Genomic DNA, 17,717 nt, shown 5'->3' on the forward strand with positions numbered 1-17,717 from the left:
AAAAAAAAAAAAAAAAAAAGAGAGAGAGAGAGAAGCTCGGAATGCTGTCCCGAAAAGGGCAGGAAGGGAAAAGCTGGTAGCCATTAGAACCCTTGTCAGTGAAGTCTCAGACTGTCCATGACAGGTAGAAGCAGGATATGGGTCCGGAAAGCTCTCGGAAGCGATAAGGCATGGGCTAAGAATCAGAGGAAGATGGCATTTCTGAGCAGGCAGATCCCACAAGGAAAAGTCTTCTGAGGGTTCGTGATTGGAAGGTGGGAAGTGGGCGATGGAGATGTTGCTCAGCTTGCCTGAGAGGGTCCAGTTTGGAGCTGGGTTGGGAAGCCCCCACCAGCCCCCACTCCCTATCCCCACCCTCATCCCCAGCCAGGTGGGGGAAGGAGCCTCCTCCTGGCGAGGCTGATCCTGGGAGAGATTTCCCTGTCAGCTTTTCAAGTCTCAACCTGACAGCTGCGTCTTGCCCGGACACCATCCATCAGGGGATCTGACTCAGAGTGCCAGAGCCGAGGGAAACATAATTCTAAACGCTTCCTTTGAGAATTGCGGAAGGCTGACCCGAGAGAGGAAGGGAGTGGCCCAGGGTCGCCAACACCGCGGCAGTGGGGCACGTGGAGGGGCCCGGGACCCAGCCCCACCTCTCACAGACCTCTCTGTCTCTTACTTCCCATCACAGGGAGATCCTGGGCCTGGTAGACCTGGTTGCCTTGGAGAACGGAGAGCTGGGGCCCCTCCTGTCTGCTGGCACGCTTCGGGGTCTGGAAGATGAATGTGTCACAGACGTGAAGGTACCTCCAAAGTGGCCACTTGGGATGGGGAGGGGCTCTGTAGAATGAGGGAGGGCACTATGGGCCTGGAAGGCCTCCCCTCACCCACTAGCTGTTTCCCTTTCCCTGTGGTGACCTGAGTTCTGTCTAATGGCCATTGACACACAGATCCATAGCAGACCTTCCTTCCATCTATTCTCCTTCCCTCCCTTCCTTCTTCCCTCCCCCTTTTATCTCTTTTTCTCCCTTCTCCCCTTCCTCCCCATCTTTCTCTCTCTTTTTCTCTCTTATCTCTTTATTATTAACTTTTTTTCTTTTGACACAGGGTCAGACTGGCCTTGAACTCCTTATCGTGTCTCAGCCTCTGCCCATACCACCGTGCCTGCTGTTTCTACATTCTGTGTCTCTTCTCCAGCATGCCGTACCACAACACAAAGAAATATGATCAGTTCAGACATTTCAACCCTAGTAACAAGAGAAAGCTGGGCGCAGCGTCTCACGCCAAGGCTTGATGCTCACAGGAGCCCAGCATCCACGTAATGTGCTCACACATCTGAGCCGAGAAAGCAACAGATGGCTCCTTCTCACTGCTGGCACATCCTTAATTCTAGCCCCCAGGAAGCAGAGCAAGGCAGATGAGTTCAGGCCAGCCTGGTCTACTTAGGGAGTTCCAGACCAACGAAGCTACACAGTGGGATTCTATTTCAAAAAGACAAAACAAAAAAAAAAAAAACAAAACAAACAAAAACAAAAAAAACCCAGTAGTTAATGGTGGGTCTGTTGGAATCACACACATCAAGTTACTCTCACTTGGGTTCAAGACACTCTGCTGGACCAGGGAATCAGACACTCAAACTTTTGCAGTTCTTTCTGTGTCCCCCACATATTACTGGAATGAAAAGGGCCTTTTGCAAGAGTTCTACTATACAACCACACCCCCAGCCCCTCACTGGGGGATTCTAGGCAGGGGCTCTACACTGAGCCACACCCTGGCCCCCCAGCCCCTCACTGGGGGATTCTAGGCAGAGGCTCTACCACTGAGCCACGCCCCTAACCTTTTAGTCTTTTAGCCTTTGGCTTTTTTTTTTTTTTTTTTTTTTTTTGGTTTTTTTGAGGCAGGGTTTCTCTGTGTAGCTCTGGCTGTCCTAGAACTCACTCTGCAGACCAGACTGGCTTTGAACTCAGAAATCTGCCTGCTTCTGTGTCCCAAGTGCTGGGATTAAAAGTGTGTACCACTACCACTGCCTGATTTATGTATTCCTCACCCACTCACCCCCCCCCAAAAAAAAGAAAAAGGAAAAGAAAACAAAAACAAACAAACAAACAAACAAAAAGCCGGGCGTGGTGGCGCACACCTTTAATCCCAGCACTCGGGAGGCAGAGGCAGGCGGATTTCTGAGTTCTAGGCCAACCTGGTCTACAAAGTGAGTTCTAGGACAGCCAGGGCTATACAGAGAAACCCTGTCTCAGAAAAAAACAAACAAACAAACGAAAAGAAAAGAGCAGAAAAGGAAAAAGAAAGAAACTCCAGGTGCTGGAGAGATGGCTCAGTGCTTAAGAGCACTGACTGCTTTTCCAGAGGTCCTGAGTTCAAATCCCAGCAACCACATGGTAGATCGCAACCATCTGTAATGGTGCCCTCTTCTGGTATGTCTGAAGAGAGCGACAGTGTACTCACATACATTAAATAAATAAATTATTTAAGAAAAAAAAGAAAGGAAGGAAGGAAGGAAGAAAGAAAGAAACTCTAAAACCAACTCACAGGGTTTTAGTCTGTCATCCTCAACCCCAGACAGGGAAGGAGGAGGCTGGGGAGTCTGTGGTCAGCTTCTTTTCCCAAGCACCACTTTGACCTAGGAGTTTGTGGGTTGAACCCAGAACTTCACAGTGAGGCATCGAGGTGAGGATGGTGGGAGGAGAGAGCAAGGTCCCAGGCTACGCCTGACTTCTGCTGGTCCATCCCCCTGTTGCAGGCTCAGACCCGAGCAGCCCTTCTTCGAGTGTTGCAGGAAGATGAGGAACAGTGGGGCAGCATGGACTACCGACCCAGCAACCTGGCCCAGGATGTTTGTGAGGTGGGAGGACGAAGGTAGGCTCGCCCCGCCCCTGAGAGGGGAGGAAGGTGACCCACAATGTGTCTCCTTTCCTCCTCCTGGTCCACACAGCTGCTAGAAGAGCACACGGAGAGAGCACCCCACATCAGTCAGGAGTTCGTGGAGAGAATGGCCTACTGCTGCCTGGGAGGGCTGGCAGAGTTCCTACAGAGGTGAGGGACAGTGGGGAGAGGATGGGCTGACAGGCTGGCCATCGGAATCCGGTTCACACTGAGCCGGTCAGGATAAATGGCAGCAAGAGGGCACAGTAAGCTGTGGACCAGAGGACTAACCCCGGTACCCACCGTGAGGTAGCTTGCAACGACCTGTGACTCCAGCTCCAGGAAGATCCAATATCTATAGTCTTTCTCAGGCACAAAGACACATTCGTACTAATAATTAATATTAAATGAATCTTTACAAAGAAGAAAGAACAGAAAGGCAACAAGAATCTTGGAGGTGTGACTCAGCACTTGCTAGAATCCCCCAGTGAGGGGCTGGGGGTGTGGCTCAGTGGTAGAGCCCCTGCCTAGAATCCCCCAGTGAGGGGCTGGGGGCGTGGCTCAGTGGTAGAGCCCCTGCCTAGAATCCCCCAGTGAGGGGCTGTGACTCAATGGTAAAGCACTTACCTCAAATATGTATGATACTGGGGCTCAAGAGATGGCTCAGTGGTTTAATAAGGGGCTGAGGGGATTGCTCAGTCCTAGACAGATTGCCTGACGGTGTAAGACTCTTGGGTTCAATCTCCAGCACTTGGGGTGGGTGATTGGAAATAAGAATAGGAGGGTCAGAGACACTGGGGAGCAGGATCTGCTTTAATTGATAGGCTGAATGCCCACATGGGACCCTGAGCAGCAGGCTGTACCATCTGTGCCCATTTCCCTCTCTCCTGCCAGCTTCCAGCAGCGAGTGGAACGATTTCACGAGAACCCGGGGATCCGAGAGCTACCCTCTGACACCTACATCAGCAGGACTATCTCGATGGTCAACTGTGGGCCCCCCCTGAGGTGAGAACATCCATGGGGACAGTGTGTGGAAGTCTTGGGTGACGGCTGGATTTGGGGGGGGGGGTTCCTGAGTGGGTGTCATTGAGTGTGAGAGGGAGCATGCGTAGAACTTTAGAGGCGTGGTATCTGGCGGACCTTGGGGAAACCCATGGCTGCCCAGATTGTGGCGCACAACCATTTAAGGAGAACATTGATGTGTTAGAATTGGAGAAATGTAGAAGCTATGCTGAAAGACTGACGATATCGCTCATGAAGGCCTGAGTGTGGATTCCCAGGAGCCATTGTAAAAGCCCGGCAAAGGGACACGCATCTATGACGTCAGTGCAGAGTCCAGAACCTCTTGTCTCAAATGACAAGATTGGGGCTGGAGAGCTGGCTCAGCTGTTTTTCCAAGGGACCAAGGTTCGATTCCTAGTATCCACATTCGCAGGCTTCCAGATCCAAGGAAGCTGACGCCCTCTCCTGGCCTCCAAAGGCACACGACGCAAAGGTGGACGTGGATACACATGCTGTGTTGTGTTGTGTTGTTTTGAAGAAACAGCTGTCACAAGACTCTTGTCTTGGTTTCTTAGAGTTCTCTCACAAGCAATCAGAATTATCTTCCCAGCATATATAATTAAATATATCCAATCTGAGCTGTAACAGGCGAGGCAAGAGTTTTACCCTTTCTGTCTTTCAGAAAAAGATTTATTTTAGTCCTTTTGTGTGTATGCCTCTGTGTGTTTCATGTTTGTGTGTGTATGTGCGTGTGCATGTGTGTATGCATGTGTATGTGTGTGTATGAGTTTGTGTATGCACGTGTGCATGAGTGTGTGTGTGTGAATATGTGCATGTGTGTACGCATGTGTCTGTATGCATGTGTCTGTATGTGTGTGTGCCTGTGTGTGTTTGCATGTGTGTGTGTTTGCATGTGTGTATTCACGTGTGTATTTGTGTGTCCATGTGCATGTGTATGTGTGTATTTATGCATATGTGCATGAGTGTGTGTGTGAATGCATGTCTATGTGCTTGTGTGCATGTGCATGTGTATGCGTGTATAACTGTGTGTATGCATGTGTGTGCTCACACATGTGCAGGTGAGGACAGTCTTTTCAGTGGTCAGAAGGAGATGTAGGATTCCATGGAACTGGAGTTATGGATGCTTGTGATCTGCCATGTCGGTGCTGGGATCCAAACCTGGGTCCTCTTAACCACTGAGCCATCTCTCCAGCCCTATTCTGGCAAGTCTTAAGTCACCCTGTAGCCCAGGCTGACCTTGAACTTTGTATCCCCCTGCCTCAGCTTCTTCTGTAACTGGGATCACAGCTCTGCTACCCCAGGCCCAGCTGGTCCCAGCACGGGTGTTCAGGTTTTAGAAGACCTTGACTCTGAGCCTGTTGGTCCTCACAGGTCTCTGGCTGAACGACTGGCCAGGGTGGGGCCCCCTGAGAGTGAACCGGCCCGGGAAGCTTCAGCCGTCGCTCTGGACCGTGTGACCCGACTCTGCCATCGTGTCCTTACTGAAGTGTTGTTCCAGGAACTACAGGTGAGTGAGGTGGGGGCCTGGGGTGAGGCTGTGCCAGGATGGGTTGGCATCACTCTCCACACCCCAGTTCCTTCTAACCCATGACTCAGTGTTCGGGGAAGCAAGGGTGGGGGACTGGGGATGATGGCCGAGTTGGGACTGTTTGAGGGGAGAAAAGGGGGGCATAGGAAGGAAGAGGGGGGAGGGCATGGCTGAGTGGGATGGACTGAGAGCCGCCAGCCGACGGCTTGTGTACTGTGTTGTCCTCCAAGGTCCCACAAATTCATGACCCTATACCCCCAGGGCCTCTTTAAATGCCATGAGGGGGTGATGTAATAGGATGGGTAAGCACCCGTGTGGGTGTGGGCAGCAGGGAGGGAGCCACTCAGTCGGTGGTATGAACAGACCCCATGTATTCCATCTCCACTGAGAAGCCATCCTAGACCCCCAGCTCCCTGGTAGAAAAAGCCAGAAGCCTCGCCCTCGCCCCAGGCACCCAGCTGTCCTGAGACCTCATACCCTCCCTTTCTGAGTCTCCTGATCAAATCCCCACCCCTGGGTCCCAGGCCTTGGATCCCTCTGCTTGGGTGCCCCTTCCTCACCTTACAGCCCTGTGGCCCCTCCTCCTTGCAGAAATGCCTGACTATAGCCGGGCGTGGTGGCGCACGCCTTTAATCCCAGCACTCGGGAGGCAGAGGCAGGCGGATTTCTGAGTCCGAGGCCAGCCTGGTCTACAGAGTGAGTTCCAGGACAGCCAGGGCTACACAGAGGAAACCCTGTCTTGAAAAACAAAAACAAAAAACAAAACAAAACAAAACAAAACAAAAGCCTGATTATTCCACTTAAAATACAGCACCTTGTCTGCCCAGCCACGGTAGCACATGCTTTTAATCTCAGCATTTGAGAGGCAGTTCAAAGCCAGGCTAGTCTACAAAACGAGTTCCAGGCCAGCCAGAGATAAGGAATGAGACCCTGTCTCTAAATACAAATACAGACAGACAGACAGACAGACAGACAGACAGACAGACATTCAGACATACAGACATACATATTGGATAGTGACTCGTCAGGGGGTGTGCGAGTGCACACTTGTACTTCCAGCTACTAGGAAGGCGGAGGCAGGAAGGACCCCTTGAATCTAGGAATTCAGAGTCAACCTGTGCCACGTAGCTCCACCCCCATGTGGGGAAGGAAGAAATGAGGAGATTCTAGTACTAATTCCCTGTGGGTTTCTCTCCCAAAGCACTTACTGCAGCAGGGGATGCCAGACCTTTGCTTTCCTGCCTCTTTAAGGAGCTGGAGACCAAGTTCAGAGTTTCCCACCCCCACCCCTCACTGGGGGATTCTAGGCAGGGGCTCTACCACTGAGCTTCATTTCCAACTCCCCCCACTGAATGCCTGTCTCATTATATTGCCCACGCTAGCTTGAAACTCACAGAAATCTACTTGCGCCTGCTTCCTCAGGGTGGGATTAAAAGTGTGCATCCCCATAGCAAGCTTGACTCCTTTTTTGATGTGTGTGGGTAGTTGGGACAGGGTCTTTCTATGTAGCCCTGGCTAGCCTGTAACTCAACATGTAGTCCAGGCTGGCCTCCCCCCTCCCAGTATCAGGCTTCCAGACAGGAGTCTTTGTTTTTAAAGAGGTCCTTTGTCTTCGCCTTCACTCAGTGCATGTTCTGAGATACGAAATTAGAGGCACGGAAGGTCTGAGAACGCTGATAGGCAAGAAAGGAAGGGAAGGAGCGAGGTTAGGAGATAAACCTGGCACTTGGTCACCGAGGAGGCACAGCAGGAAGGGAGACACACGGAGTCAGACAGGGCAGACGTGACCACTTAGCCTGTACGTTTGCCGAGCTGTGCACACATACAAGTGACTGTGCCTGCGCAAGCACAAATACTGGTATATGCCAGGTAGGGTGGGGATCTGGCCTCTCCCTCCCCTACTTATGGGTCCCTTGTGTTGTCAAGGGGAAGCCGACCCCCCTCACATCCAGGAGGCCTTGTTTGTTCCAGTCCTACCCCCTGGGCCAGCCTCATCCTTCCAATCTCTATTATGCAACAGTCTGGACTTTGGGGTCACACAACTCCCCAGAACACGTGTATTCAAGGCAAGGCGAGGCCTAATTCTTCCTTGTCACGTTGTGTGATTGAGAGTTAGCCTGGGGTACTTGACACTCTGAAAATTGAGGACTAGGATATCACTCAGTGTAGGCACACATTTTATCAACCTCTCCGCTAGCCCACCACCCAGCAGAGGTAGTGGAATAGAAACGTTATTAGGGTGTGGGAGAAATGGGCCTGTTCAGCAAAAGTTCTTTGGGGATGTACTTCTTTGTCAGCAGTTCAGTCCCCTAGCAAACACCAAATACAAATCAGCCGCTACAGTCCAGTCCTCTAGGCAGGCAGACACCATGCATGAACCAGCAGTCGGATGCAGTGCAATCCTGAAGAAACTGCCAGGCTCACCAACTGATCCAGGGTGAGGTTGTGGGAGTGGCAAACTGCCTCAGGAACTTCATGAGAAGTTTCTCTCAATGGCCACATTACCACAAATTGAGCTCAACAACGTTATGTAAGGCAAATCAATCCATGTGTGTCACTGGCGAAGGATAACAAGGCAGAGCCAAGCAAACCAAGGCTCAGTGCCCATCTCCCACTGCCTGTGGGGTCATAGCTATACAACTTCATCGCAGGTCCCTTTGCGTGAACACTATAGAAAAACATCCCTTTATCTTTGTCTGCTTCAGGAAAACATTCTTTCGCCTGTCTGCTTTAGCAAGACATCCTTTCACCTGTGTATCCCAGCGAACCATCACTTGACATAACTGACTTTCCAAACAAACTAGAAGTTGCCACTTTGACTCAGTGATGGAGAGATTGAACTTATAATGATAATAATCAAGCAGGGTGTGTTAGTACACACCTTTAATCTCAGCACTTGAATCTCTGAGTTTGAGGCCAACCTGGTCTACAGACAGACTTTGGGACAATCAGGGCTACACAGAGAAAACCAAAATAATGATGATGATGATGATGATGAAAACAATGGACAAAGTTCTGAAAGTCCTAGTAGTTTTTGAAGGATGGTTTCCAGTTTTTGTTGTCTTTAGATAGGGTTTCACTATGTCTGAGACTCCTTAAGTATACCAGGCTGGCCTTGAACTCACAGAGATCATGCCTGCTTCTGCATCCTGAGTACTGGGATTAAAGTCACCATGCCTGTGTGAGTGCCAGGATTAAAGGGGTGTGCAACCACTCAGCAATGGGTCTCTAGTTTTCATTTTGCACTAAGCCCTGGGACATGATGCTAATGGTCTCTCAGGACACATTGATCTAACTGGATTTCCCCCTCCAGGAATTCTTTTTTTTTTTTTTTTTTTTTTTTTTTTTGAGACAGGGTTTCTCTGTGTAGCCCTGGCTGTCCCGGAACTCACTTTGTAGACCAGGCTGGCCTCGAACTCAGAAATTCGACTGCCTCTGCCTCCCAAGTGCTGGGATTAAAGGAGAATGTGCCCTGTAAATCCCAGCATTGGGGAGCTAGATCCTCAACCACCACCACCACGGGGGGGGGGGGGTTGGGGTTTGTTTTCCTTTGGGAAGAGTTTGAAGTGACACACACCTGTAATCCCAGGATTTGGGAGATGGAAGCAAGGGGATCAAGAATTCAAGGCCAGCCTGTATTGCCAGCATCAAAAGGGATAGGTCGGGGGAGATTTTCCTAAGAGAAGTGTGGGAGTGGTGGAAGGAGGCTGAAACCCTCCCTTCCGCACTGTCCTACCAGCCTCACTTCAACAAGCTGATGCGCAGGAAGTGGCTGAGCAGTTCCGAAGCTCTGGATGGCATCGTGGGCACGCTCGGCGCCCAGGCCCTGGCCCTGCGCAGGATGCAGGATGAACCGTACCAGGTGAGCGGATGGGAGGGGCCAGAGATGCCCAGAGAGCTCTTGTCCTGGGGGAGACCCTACCAAGTGAGGAGTGTTTTCTAGAAACACATAGGTGGCTCCTCATCTGGGGCCTGCAGAGGGAGGCGTAGCCCTGGAAAACGGGGTGCAGGGACAGGTTGGAGCCTCTGCTAGGAAGACTTTGGGAAAGCCTGGGGTGTGGCACACCTTAGGGAAAGTGGTGTTGTGTGTAGGATCCGACTAAGGATCTGTTAGGATGAGGGGATCCGTAAGAGAGTCTGACTTTAAAGGAGCCGGGCACTCCGTGAGGAGCGGAGGGTTCCCACGTGTGTCAGGAGTGTCCCGCCTGTGTGGGCAGAGCTTGAAACAAGGGTCCCCCGAAAGCCTACTGGGTGGGAGCGATCTAGAGCGTGTCCCGGTCTCCCACCGTCCCCAGGTTTTGGTGGCTGAGCTGCACCGACGGGCGCTGGTGGAGTACGTGCGGCCACTGCTCCGCGGTCGCCTGCGCTGTCGCTCTGCGAGGACCCGCAGCCGTGTGGCGGGGAGGCTCCGCGAAGACGCGGCGCAGCTGCAGCGGTTGTTTCGGCGGCTGGTGAGTGCCAGGCTGGGCTGGGCTGGGCAAACCCGGGGCGGGTGGGGGGAGAGACAGGTGAGAGCTGGGGGTGGGGCTGTCCGGAGTGGGGTGGGGTGGGGGGTCAGCTTGGCTTCCAAAGCAGAACAGGGAAGTTCGGTTCGTGATGATGCACACCTGCCGTCACCCAGTACTAGGGATGCAGAGGCAGGATTGCGAATTTCAAGTCCAAGAAGACCGAAAAAGGGCGAGGGCAGGGTGTTAGAGAGCCCTGGTTACTTCTTGCAAAGAACTCGGATTCGATTAGCAGCCCCCACATGGCGGCTCCTTAATTCATCCAACACTGTATTCTGGCTTCTTGGGCTCCAGGCATTCACTCACACGGCGCAGAGAGAACACCCATACATTTAAAACAAGTCTTGTTTATGCACGCCTGACTGTCCTGGAATTTGCTATGTAGATCAAATTTGCCTCAAACTCACAGAGATCTGCCTTCTTCTGCCTTCTTCCTCTTCTGAGTGCTGGGATTGAAGGTGTGCAACCACTTTGCCCAGCTAAAGTATTTCTTTTTAAAGAATTATGTATTTATTTAATGTATATGAGTGCACTATAGCTGTCTTCAGACACACTAGAAGAGGGCATCAGATCTCATTACAGATGGTTGTGAGCCACCATGTGGTTGCTGGGAATTGAACTCAGGACCTTTGGAATAGCAGTCAGTGTTCTTAATGTCTGAGCCATCTCTCCAGACCTAAAGTATTTTTAAAGAAAAAAAAATATTCTAGATATGGTAATCCTGTAATCAGAGCACTAAGAAGGATGAAGCAGGGGGATCATGATTTAGAGTCAGCCTGGTCTACACATTGAGGTCCTGGCCAGTCAAAGCTATGCAGTGGCCGGGCGTGGTTGTACACACCTTTAATCCCAGCACTTGGGAGGCAGAGGCAGTGGAATTTCTGAGTTCAAGGCCAGCCTGGTCTTCAGAGTGAGTTCCAGGCCAGCCAATGCTACACACAGAAAAACCCTGTCTTGAAAAACCAAAAAAAAAAAAAAAAAAACTATGCAGTGAGACCTTGTCTCAAAAACAAACAAAATGGGCCGGGCGTGGTTGTACACGCCTTTAATCCCAGCACTCTGGAGGCAGAGGCAGGCGGATTTCTGAGTTTGAGGCCAGCCTGGTCTACAGAGTGAATTCCAGGTCAGCCAGGGCTACACAGAGAAACCCTGTCTCAAAAAACAAACGAACAAAAAAACCCAAACAATTTTCTGAATCCAAATATCACCAAATCCAAGAATTTGCAGTCCCAAATCTTTCTTGTCCAGTTGTCACGGGCAGGAAGGGTGGCCCGCGAACTCACGAGCTGCTCTAGGGATTCATAGCCTGTGTGTCCTTGGGAGTTTATAGTTTCACTTACTGAAACATTTTCATGGTAATTGTTGTGGACTTACAGGCAGCCCTTTGAAAGAGCACAGGGTGGCCCTCTGGACGTTTTAGCCATGCTTTCTGAATGATGACACTCTACCCCTTTTTGGTGGCAGAGCAGAAGACAGAACTGAGAGCCTTGCCCATGCTGGCCCTCAGCCCCACCTGGAATAACTCTGTCTTACACGCCCCTCCCCCATCAAGTGTCTCTTTCTTTCTTTCTTTCTTTCTTTCTTTCTTTCTTTCTTTCTTTCTTTCTTTCTTTCTTTTTTGTTTTTGTTTTGTTTGTTTGATTGTTTTTCATTTTTATAGATAGAAATTTTATTTTATTTTATTTTATTTTATTTTATTTTATTGGTTTTTCGAGTCAGGGTTTCTCTGTGTAGCCCTGGCTGTCCTGGAACTCACTCTGTAGACTAGGCTGGCCTCGAACTCAGAAATCCGCCTGCCTCTGCCTCCCGAGTGCTGGGATTAAAGGTGTGCGCCACCACTGCCTGGCCTAGCTCTTGTTTCTTGAGCTATAGCCTCTGACTATGTAGCCAGCCCCAAATGTCCCTACCTCTGCCTCTCTAGTGTGGGTGTTTTTAAGTTTGTTTGGTTTTGGTTTTTGGAGTTGTCTCACACACCTGAGACTGGCCTCAAATTCCTTATGGCTGAAGATGGCTGAGCTCGCGCCCCGCCCCCACCCCACCCGTGCTGGGATTATAGGTATTTGCTACCAGTCCTGGATGGAGTTGGTTAGATTGTTGTTGTTGTTGTTGTTGTTTGTTTTGGAAGACCTGTGGCTCTGTAGACCAAGTTGGCCTCGAACTCACAGAGATCTGCCTGCCTCTGCCTTCCTATTGCCACTGCCCAGACAACTGGCAGACTTTAATTCCTGTTACCCAATCTAGGATTATCTGTAAAAACTCAGATCATATAAGGGATTGATTCTCCATCGTATAAGCAAAGGTTGTTACTAATGCCTTGATGGTCTGCCTTCTGAGCCCTCTTACCCATGGGGAAGACTAAAGGGCGAGGGAGGAGCAAGGCTCAGCATGGAAAGGGTACTGGGGAGAAGGGGCTTGCATTGGGTGACCCTGAAACCCTTGTTCCCACAGGAGTCCCAGGCTTATTGGCTTGACCAAGTGGTGCCACACTTGGCAGAGATCCTGCAGTTGGAGGACACTCCGAGCATCCAGGTGGAGGTCGGGGTGCTGGTGCGGGACTACCCAGACATCAGGTGAGGTGCAGCCAACCCCGGGTCTCCTTGGCATCTGTCCCAGCGTTTCCTGGTCTGCGCCAAGGCAGGGTGGCGGCGGAGAGCGGGTCTGACGGCTGTTTCCTGCTGGGACCAGGGCATTCTTAATAAGATTTCCCTCCTTCTGCTGCCGCCGCCACCGCCACCAGGGTTCGCAAACAAACAAGCGGTCACAGGAAGCTGGGGCAAGGGGGGCGCAGGCCGCCCGGCGGCAGGAAGGGCTGGCCCTGCAGGGAACCGCCGGGGACACGGGACACACACACACACACACACACACACACACACACACACACACACGGGCATGTGGGCGCACACTCAAGGGACAGCAGCGGGCACGTCCAAATCTAGGTGGGCCACTTCCTTTTGACCAGATCTTCCTTGTCTGCTGCCCACGGATGGTAATACCCTAATTGTGGGAATTAAACCTTCATCATTATCTAGGACAGTTTGACAGTAAAAGCTGCAGTCCAGCGAGGGGGTGGTGGCGCATGCCTTTAATCCCAGCACTCTGGAGGCAGGGGTGAGGTGGATTTCTGAGTTCCAGGACAGCCAGGGCTACAAAGAGAGCCAAGAAAGAAAGAAAGGGGTGGGGGTGGGGGACAGAGGGAAGGAAAGAAAGACTGACTTTGATAAAACTTACTGATAGCTGGTGATGTGGCTAATAGGCGGCCCCTTCCTGGAACCCCCAAGGAGGGGCTGGATAGCTCAGTGGTAGATCAATCACCTAGCATACACAAGATGCTGAGTCCCATCTACAGCACCACAGGGGGATGGTAGAAATGGTGAAAGTGCCAGGCAGTGGTGACACACACCTTTAATTCCAGGAGGCAGAGGCAGGCAGATTTCTGAGTTCGAGGCCAGCCTGGTCTACTGAGTGAGTTCCAGGACAGCCAGGGCTACACAGAGAAACACAATTGTCAAGTGGCACTGTCTGGGATTTGAATGCAGACCAGCAGACCTGATTTCAAATCCAGGGCAGGACATTGTCACCTGTGAGTGACAGACAGTGGTCTAATGAAGTAGCCATGGGAGGAGTGACTTCCTGGCACTGTGGAGGGCAGGGGCAGCTAGACACCACAGGAGCAGGGTGGGGGGAGGGCTGAGTTCCAGGTCTGGAGGCTTGGAGTGGAGGGAGAGGGTTCTGTCCTGGAGGGACACTCTATCTCAAGGCTTCCCAGCATCCTCAGAGTTCAGGCACAGCAAAATGGTCCAGTGAATGGGCCCTTGCTAAGCTCTTCTTAGAGCTGGCTATGTTTATTTTATTTTTCCAAGAAAAGGTTTCTCTGTAGACCAGGCTGGGTTTTACTTCTTCTGTTTGTTTGGTTTTTTTTTAAAGATTTATTTATTTATTATATGTAAGTACACTGTAGCTGTCTTCAGACACTCCAGAAGAGGGCGTCAGATCCTGTTACGGATGGTTGTGTGGTTGCTGGGATTTGAACTCAGGACCTTCGGAAGAGCAGTCGGGTGCTCTTACCCACTGAGCCATCTCACCAGCCCTTTTTTTTTTAAAAATTTTTTTTTGTTTTTTTTTTTTTTTTTTTTTTTTTTTAAGAATTATTTTTATTTATATGAGTACACTGTAGTTGTCTTCAGACCACACCATGTGGTTGCTGGGAACTGAACTCAGGACCTTTGGAAGAGCAGGCAGTGCTGTTAACCTCTGAGCCATCTCTCCGGCCCCTTTTTTTGTTTTTCAAGACAGGGTTTTTCTGTGTAGCTCAGGCTTTCCTGGAATTCATTCTGTAGACCAGGCTGGCCTCGAACTCAGAGATCCGCCTGCCTCTGCCTCCCGAGTGCTGGGATTAAAGGCTTGTGCCACCACTGCCCGGCTGACCAGGCTGGTCTTGAACTTGCAGAGGTTCACCTGCCTCTGCTTCCTGAGTGCTGGAATTAAAAGCATGTGCCACCATGCCTGACATCTTTATTCTTATTTATTATTTGGGTGAGGGAAGAGCATGCATGACACAGTGCACACATGGGGCAGGGGACAGAGGACACTTTGCAAGAGGTCAGTTCTCTCCTCCCACCATGTAGGTCTTGGGGATTGAACTTGGGTCTTCAGGCTTGGCAGCGAGTAACTGAAGACATCTTGCCAGCCTTGGCTTGGGGCTTGTTTGTTTTGAGGCAGCCTAGGTTGTCTTCCAGTGTATGGCCATCCTCCTATTTCAGGGCTGGAACCCCAGGTGTGATCCATCACACCAGCTGTGGAAGTTTGATGTGGAGTTGAGATGGTAGTGCAGGGGAAACTTCTAGTAGCTGGGGCTTAGGATAAGGGCGTGTGGAGCAGAGGTGCTCTTGAGTGCAAAGATGATTAGGCGGTGGATTGTACTGTGACATTTTCAGAGGTGCCCCCATTTGCAGACTGTGTTAGTGGAGTGAGTATCCTAGGGGCTGAAAGCTCAGGAATGATCAAGAATGATCTAAATGAAGAGACAGTGAGGTTTGGATGAGGGAACTAAGCGTTGGCTGTGGCATCCGCCAAGTGTGAGCACACCTGGACCGAATTTAGGACTTGGCAACTGGAGTGTTTAAATATACTTACTCAGGAGACTGAGAGAATCAGAAGCTCAAGGAAAGCCTGGATAATTTAGTGAGACACTATCTGAAAATAAAACTTAAAGGGGGGCTAGAGATAAGGTTCAGAGGTAGAACCCTGCCTAGAATCCCCCAGTGAGGGGCTGGGGGCATGGCTCGGTGCTAGAGCCTAGAACCTCCTACATGTGAGATCCTTTGCCTCCATTACTGTAAATGTTCTATTAAAGGAGACTGCTGAGGTAAGCTAGGGTGAAGATTGAAAGTTAAGTTAATGAGGATTAGAGACACTGAACAAAAGTTTTTATTACTGACATGAGAGTTCTGGATGATTCGACATGGAAAATTTGGAAATGTCTGCAAGGGATTGGGACAAGATGACACCAGGAAATGAGACAAAGAGTTCCAGAGTTCAAGCAGAGTACACTGATGGGCTGGGGACCAGTCTGGGTCCCAGGATCCCCATGGACCTTTGTCTTTCTGTCCCCTCCCAACAGGCGGAAGCATGTGGCAGCCCTCCTTGACATCAGAGGTCTTCGAAACACAGCTGCCCGACAGGAGATCCTGGCCGTGGCCCGGGACCTGGAACTATCTGAAGGTGGTGCCCTATCACCCTCTCGGGACCGTGCCTTCTTTGCCGACATCCCGGTGCCCCGCACATCTTTCTGTCTTGGCCTCCCTCTCCTCTTGGGACGCCTCCCAGTGTCCCGGCTGGCCAGGCCCAATCTGGCTTGTCTGCCCCTGCGGCCTCGTCCTCCATCACCAGTTAGAGCCCGAGCTGATCGCTGAAGTGCCCGGTGCCTGTGTTGCTGCTGATACACCCTCCTCCCTTCCATGTGGCTCCCTGCCTGAGACACCAACTTCCGGGATAGGAGGTTCCTTAGATACCCCACCCAGCCCGGAGCATCCCCTCCAGAAGGGAAACTGAGGCCAGAACGAGCGAAGAGTTCCCCAAGGCTGCCAGGGTCATTCCCCGCACCCTCCTCCCCTGTATCCCAGCATGGCGGGGAGCCTTCTGGAAGGCTCTACAGAAATATCCCAGCCCCACCTCCTTTCCCCTCACCTCAAGGTCTGGCCCCAATCCAACGTATTAAGGAATGGTAGATACTTAGAATAAAGAGGTTTCTATTTAACACTAGGAAGGGCTGAGTCCCAAGTGCAGGGGCGGGAAAACAGGGCCCAGGGCCAAGCTCTTTTGCACACACCCAAGGCCACAAGGGCTGGGGTCCAACTCCTAGGGAAGCCACAAATGACCAGATACTCCTCAGTTGCCCGTTGATGCCGAGTCCTTGAGCTGTGGTTCTGAGGCTGGCACTTGTCCGTCCTGAGCCAGATAACACTATTTTATCCATCCCGGTGTCTGATGTTCTAGGTCTGCTTGGCACGGCCCTCCCCACCCGTGCTTAGCGAGTGGGGGGAAACGTTGCCCAGAGAGGAAGGAGCTGGGGGGTTGGGCTGGCAGCATCCAGGGCGCCCTCCTGGATTGATGCAGGAAAATCTCAGGATGGGAAAATTTCCAGCCTCTCAAGCCGGAGCCTAGCCGGATCCGAATCCCCACAGAGTCCTTGAGGTCACCTCCCTGCCGACCTCTGCCCCTCCGGCCTCAGCTGGACAGCTCATGATGGATGCTTCCTGGCCCGGGTTATGTTTTATTTTATTTTTTCCTTAAGAAGTCAGAAAGAGGAGGCAGCCAGGGGTCAGCACAGGGGCCGGGGTTGAAACCTCACGCAACATCTGGACATTGGTAACAACATGGCGGCCCTAGGCTCTAGACTCTGAGCCTCTGGGCTGTGTGCCGGCAGAGGGGAAGGTGTCAGTGTCTGTGCTGTGCTTCCTGTCCTTCCTGTGCTTAACTTCTCTTTGCCCAGAGGATGTCCCTCCTCCTTCCTCGACCTTCTGAAAGTGACACCGCGGTGTCATTGACGAGCAGGAGAAGGGAACTGACTGCGTCTGTGGGCACTTACACAATTCCACATGTATTTAATCTCGGCGTGGCCATGCTCTGTCATTCTCTGACTTGCTATCTCCGTCATTAAAATCAGCTTGGCGACAGCAGGGCTGTGATCCCAGCAGTCGGGGGCTGAGGCAACATGACAGAAGTGTTAGGCTAGACTGAACTGCATCTCAAGACCCCACCTCACAAAGTGTGTGGGATCAGGCAGGGGAAAGGTGCCTGCCACCAAGCCTAGCGGACCGAGCCTGGTCCCAGGACCCACATGGTGGAGAACACGGAGTCCTAAACGTCTTCTGACCTACACACCCATGCTAAATAAAATGGAATAACAAACGCAATGTAGAGTCCCACTGCTCTTTTTGGAGGTCTTACTATGCAGAGCAGGCTGGCCTTGAACTCAGAGACCCAGCTGCCTCCACCTATTGAGTGCTGGGACTGAAGGCATGCCTGGCTTCTGTGTCTTATATATTTATATTTACAGTCAGACCCCTGTCTCCCAGGCCAAGCTTTTTGGAGGGGGGGGGTCTCAGGTAGCCTAGGCTGGGTTTGAACTCACTATATCGTTGAGGATGTACTTGACCTAGATCCTCTTACAGTGACTGGTGTAGGCCAACATACCTTGTGTGGGGTTTGTGTAGGCAAGTAAGTCCTCTCTCTCCTGAGCCAAGACCCCAGCTCCAGAAAATACTGATGATTTTTTTTTCCTTTTTTTTTTTTTTTTTTTT

At 51.3% G+C, this 17,717-nt stretch overlaps 1 protein-coding gene across 2 annotated transcripts in view; it reads left to right on the forward strand.

The window, feature by feature from the left end:
* Exoc3l2 (exocyst complex component 3 like 2) overlaps positions 1 to 17,330 on the forward strand; it is a 33,852-nt gene extending 16,522 nt beyond the window's left edge. The window contains exons 4-12 of one of the 2 annotated variants that reach the window (XM_029531667.1): positions 674 to 785; positions 2,738 to 2,839; positions 2,930 to 3,030; positions 3,754 to 3,864; positions 5,254 to 5,389; positions 9,150 to 9,272; positions 9,706 to 9,861; positions 12,364 to 12,485; positions 15,536 to 17,330. In XM_029531667.1, the coding sequence (XP_029387527.1) occupies positions 674 to 785; positions 2,738 to 2,839; positions 2,930 to 3,030; positions 3,754 to 3,864; positions 5,254 to 5,389; positions 9,150 to 9,272; positions 9,706 to 9,861; positions 12,364 to 12,485; positions 15,536 to 15,827 (1,255 nt within the window). In that variant the 3' untranslated portion in view covers positions 15,828 to 17,330. The remainder of the gene's footprint in view (positions 1 to 673; positions 786 to 2,737; positions 2,840 to 2,929; positions 3,031 to 3,753; positions 3,865 to 5,253; positions 5,390 to 9,149; positions 9,273 to 9,705; positions 9,862 to 12,363; positions 12,486 to 15,535) is intronic. The other variant, XM_029531666.1, reaches the window with a different exon arrangement.
* The last annotated feature ends 387 nt before the right edge of the window (positions 17,331 to 17,717 follow it).

This window comes from Mus pahari, chromosome 19 (genome assembly GCF_900095145.1).
Source record: "Mus pahari chromosome 19, PAHARI_EIJ_v1.1, whole genome shotgun sequence".
NCBI classification, from domain to species: domain Eukaryota; kingdom Metazoa; phylum Chordata; class Mammalia; order Rodentia; family Muridae; genus Mus; species Mus pahari.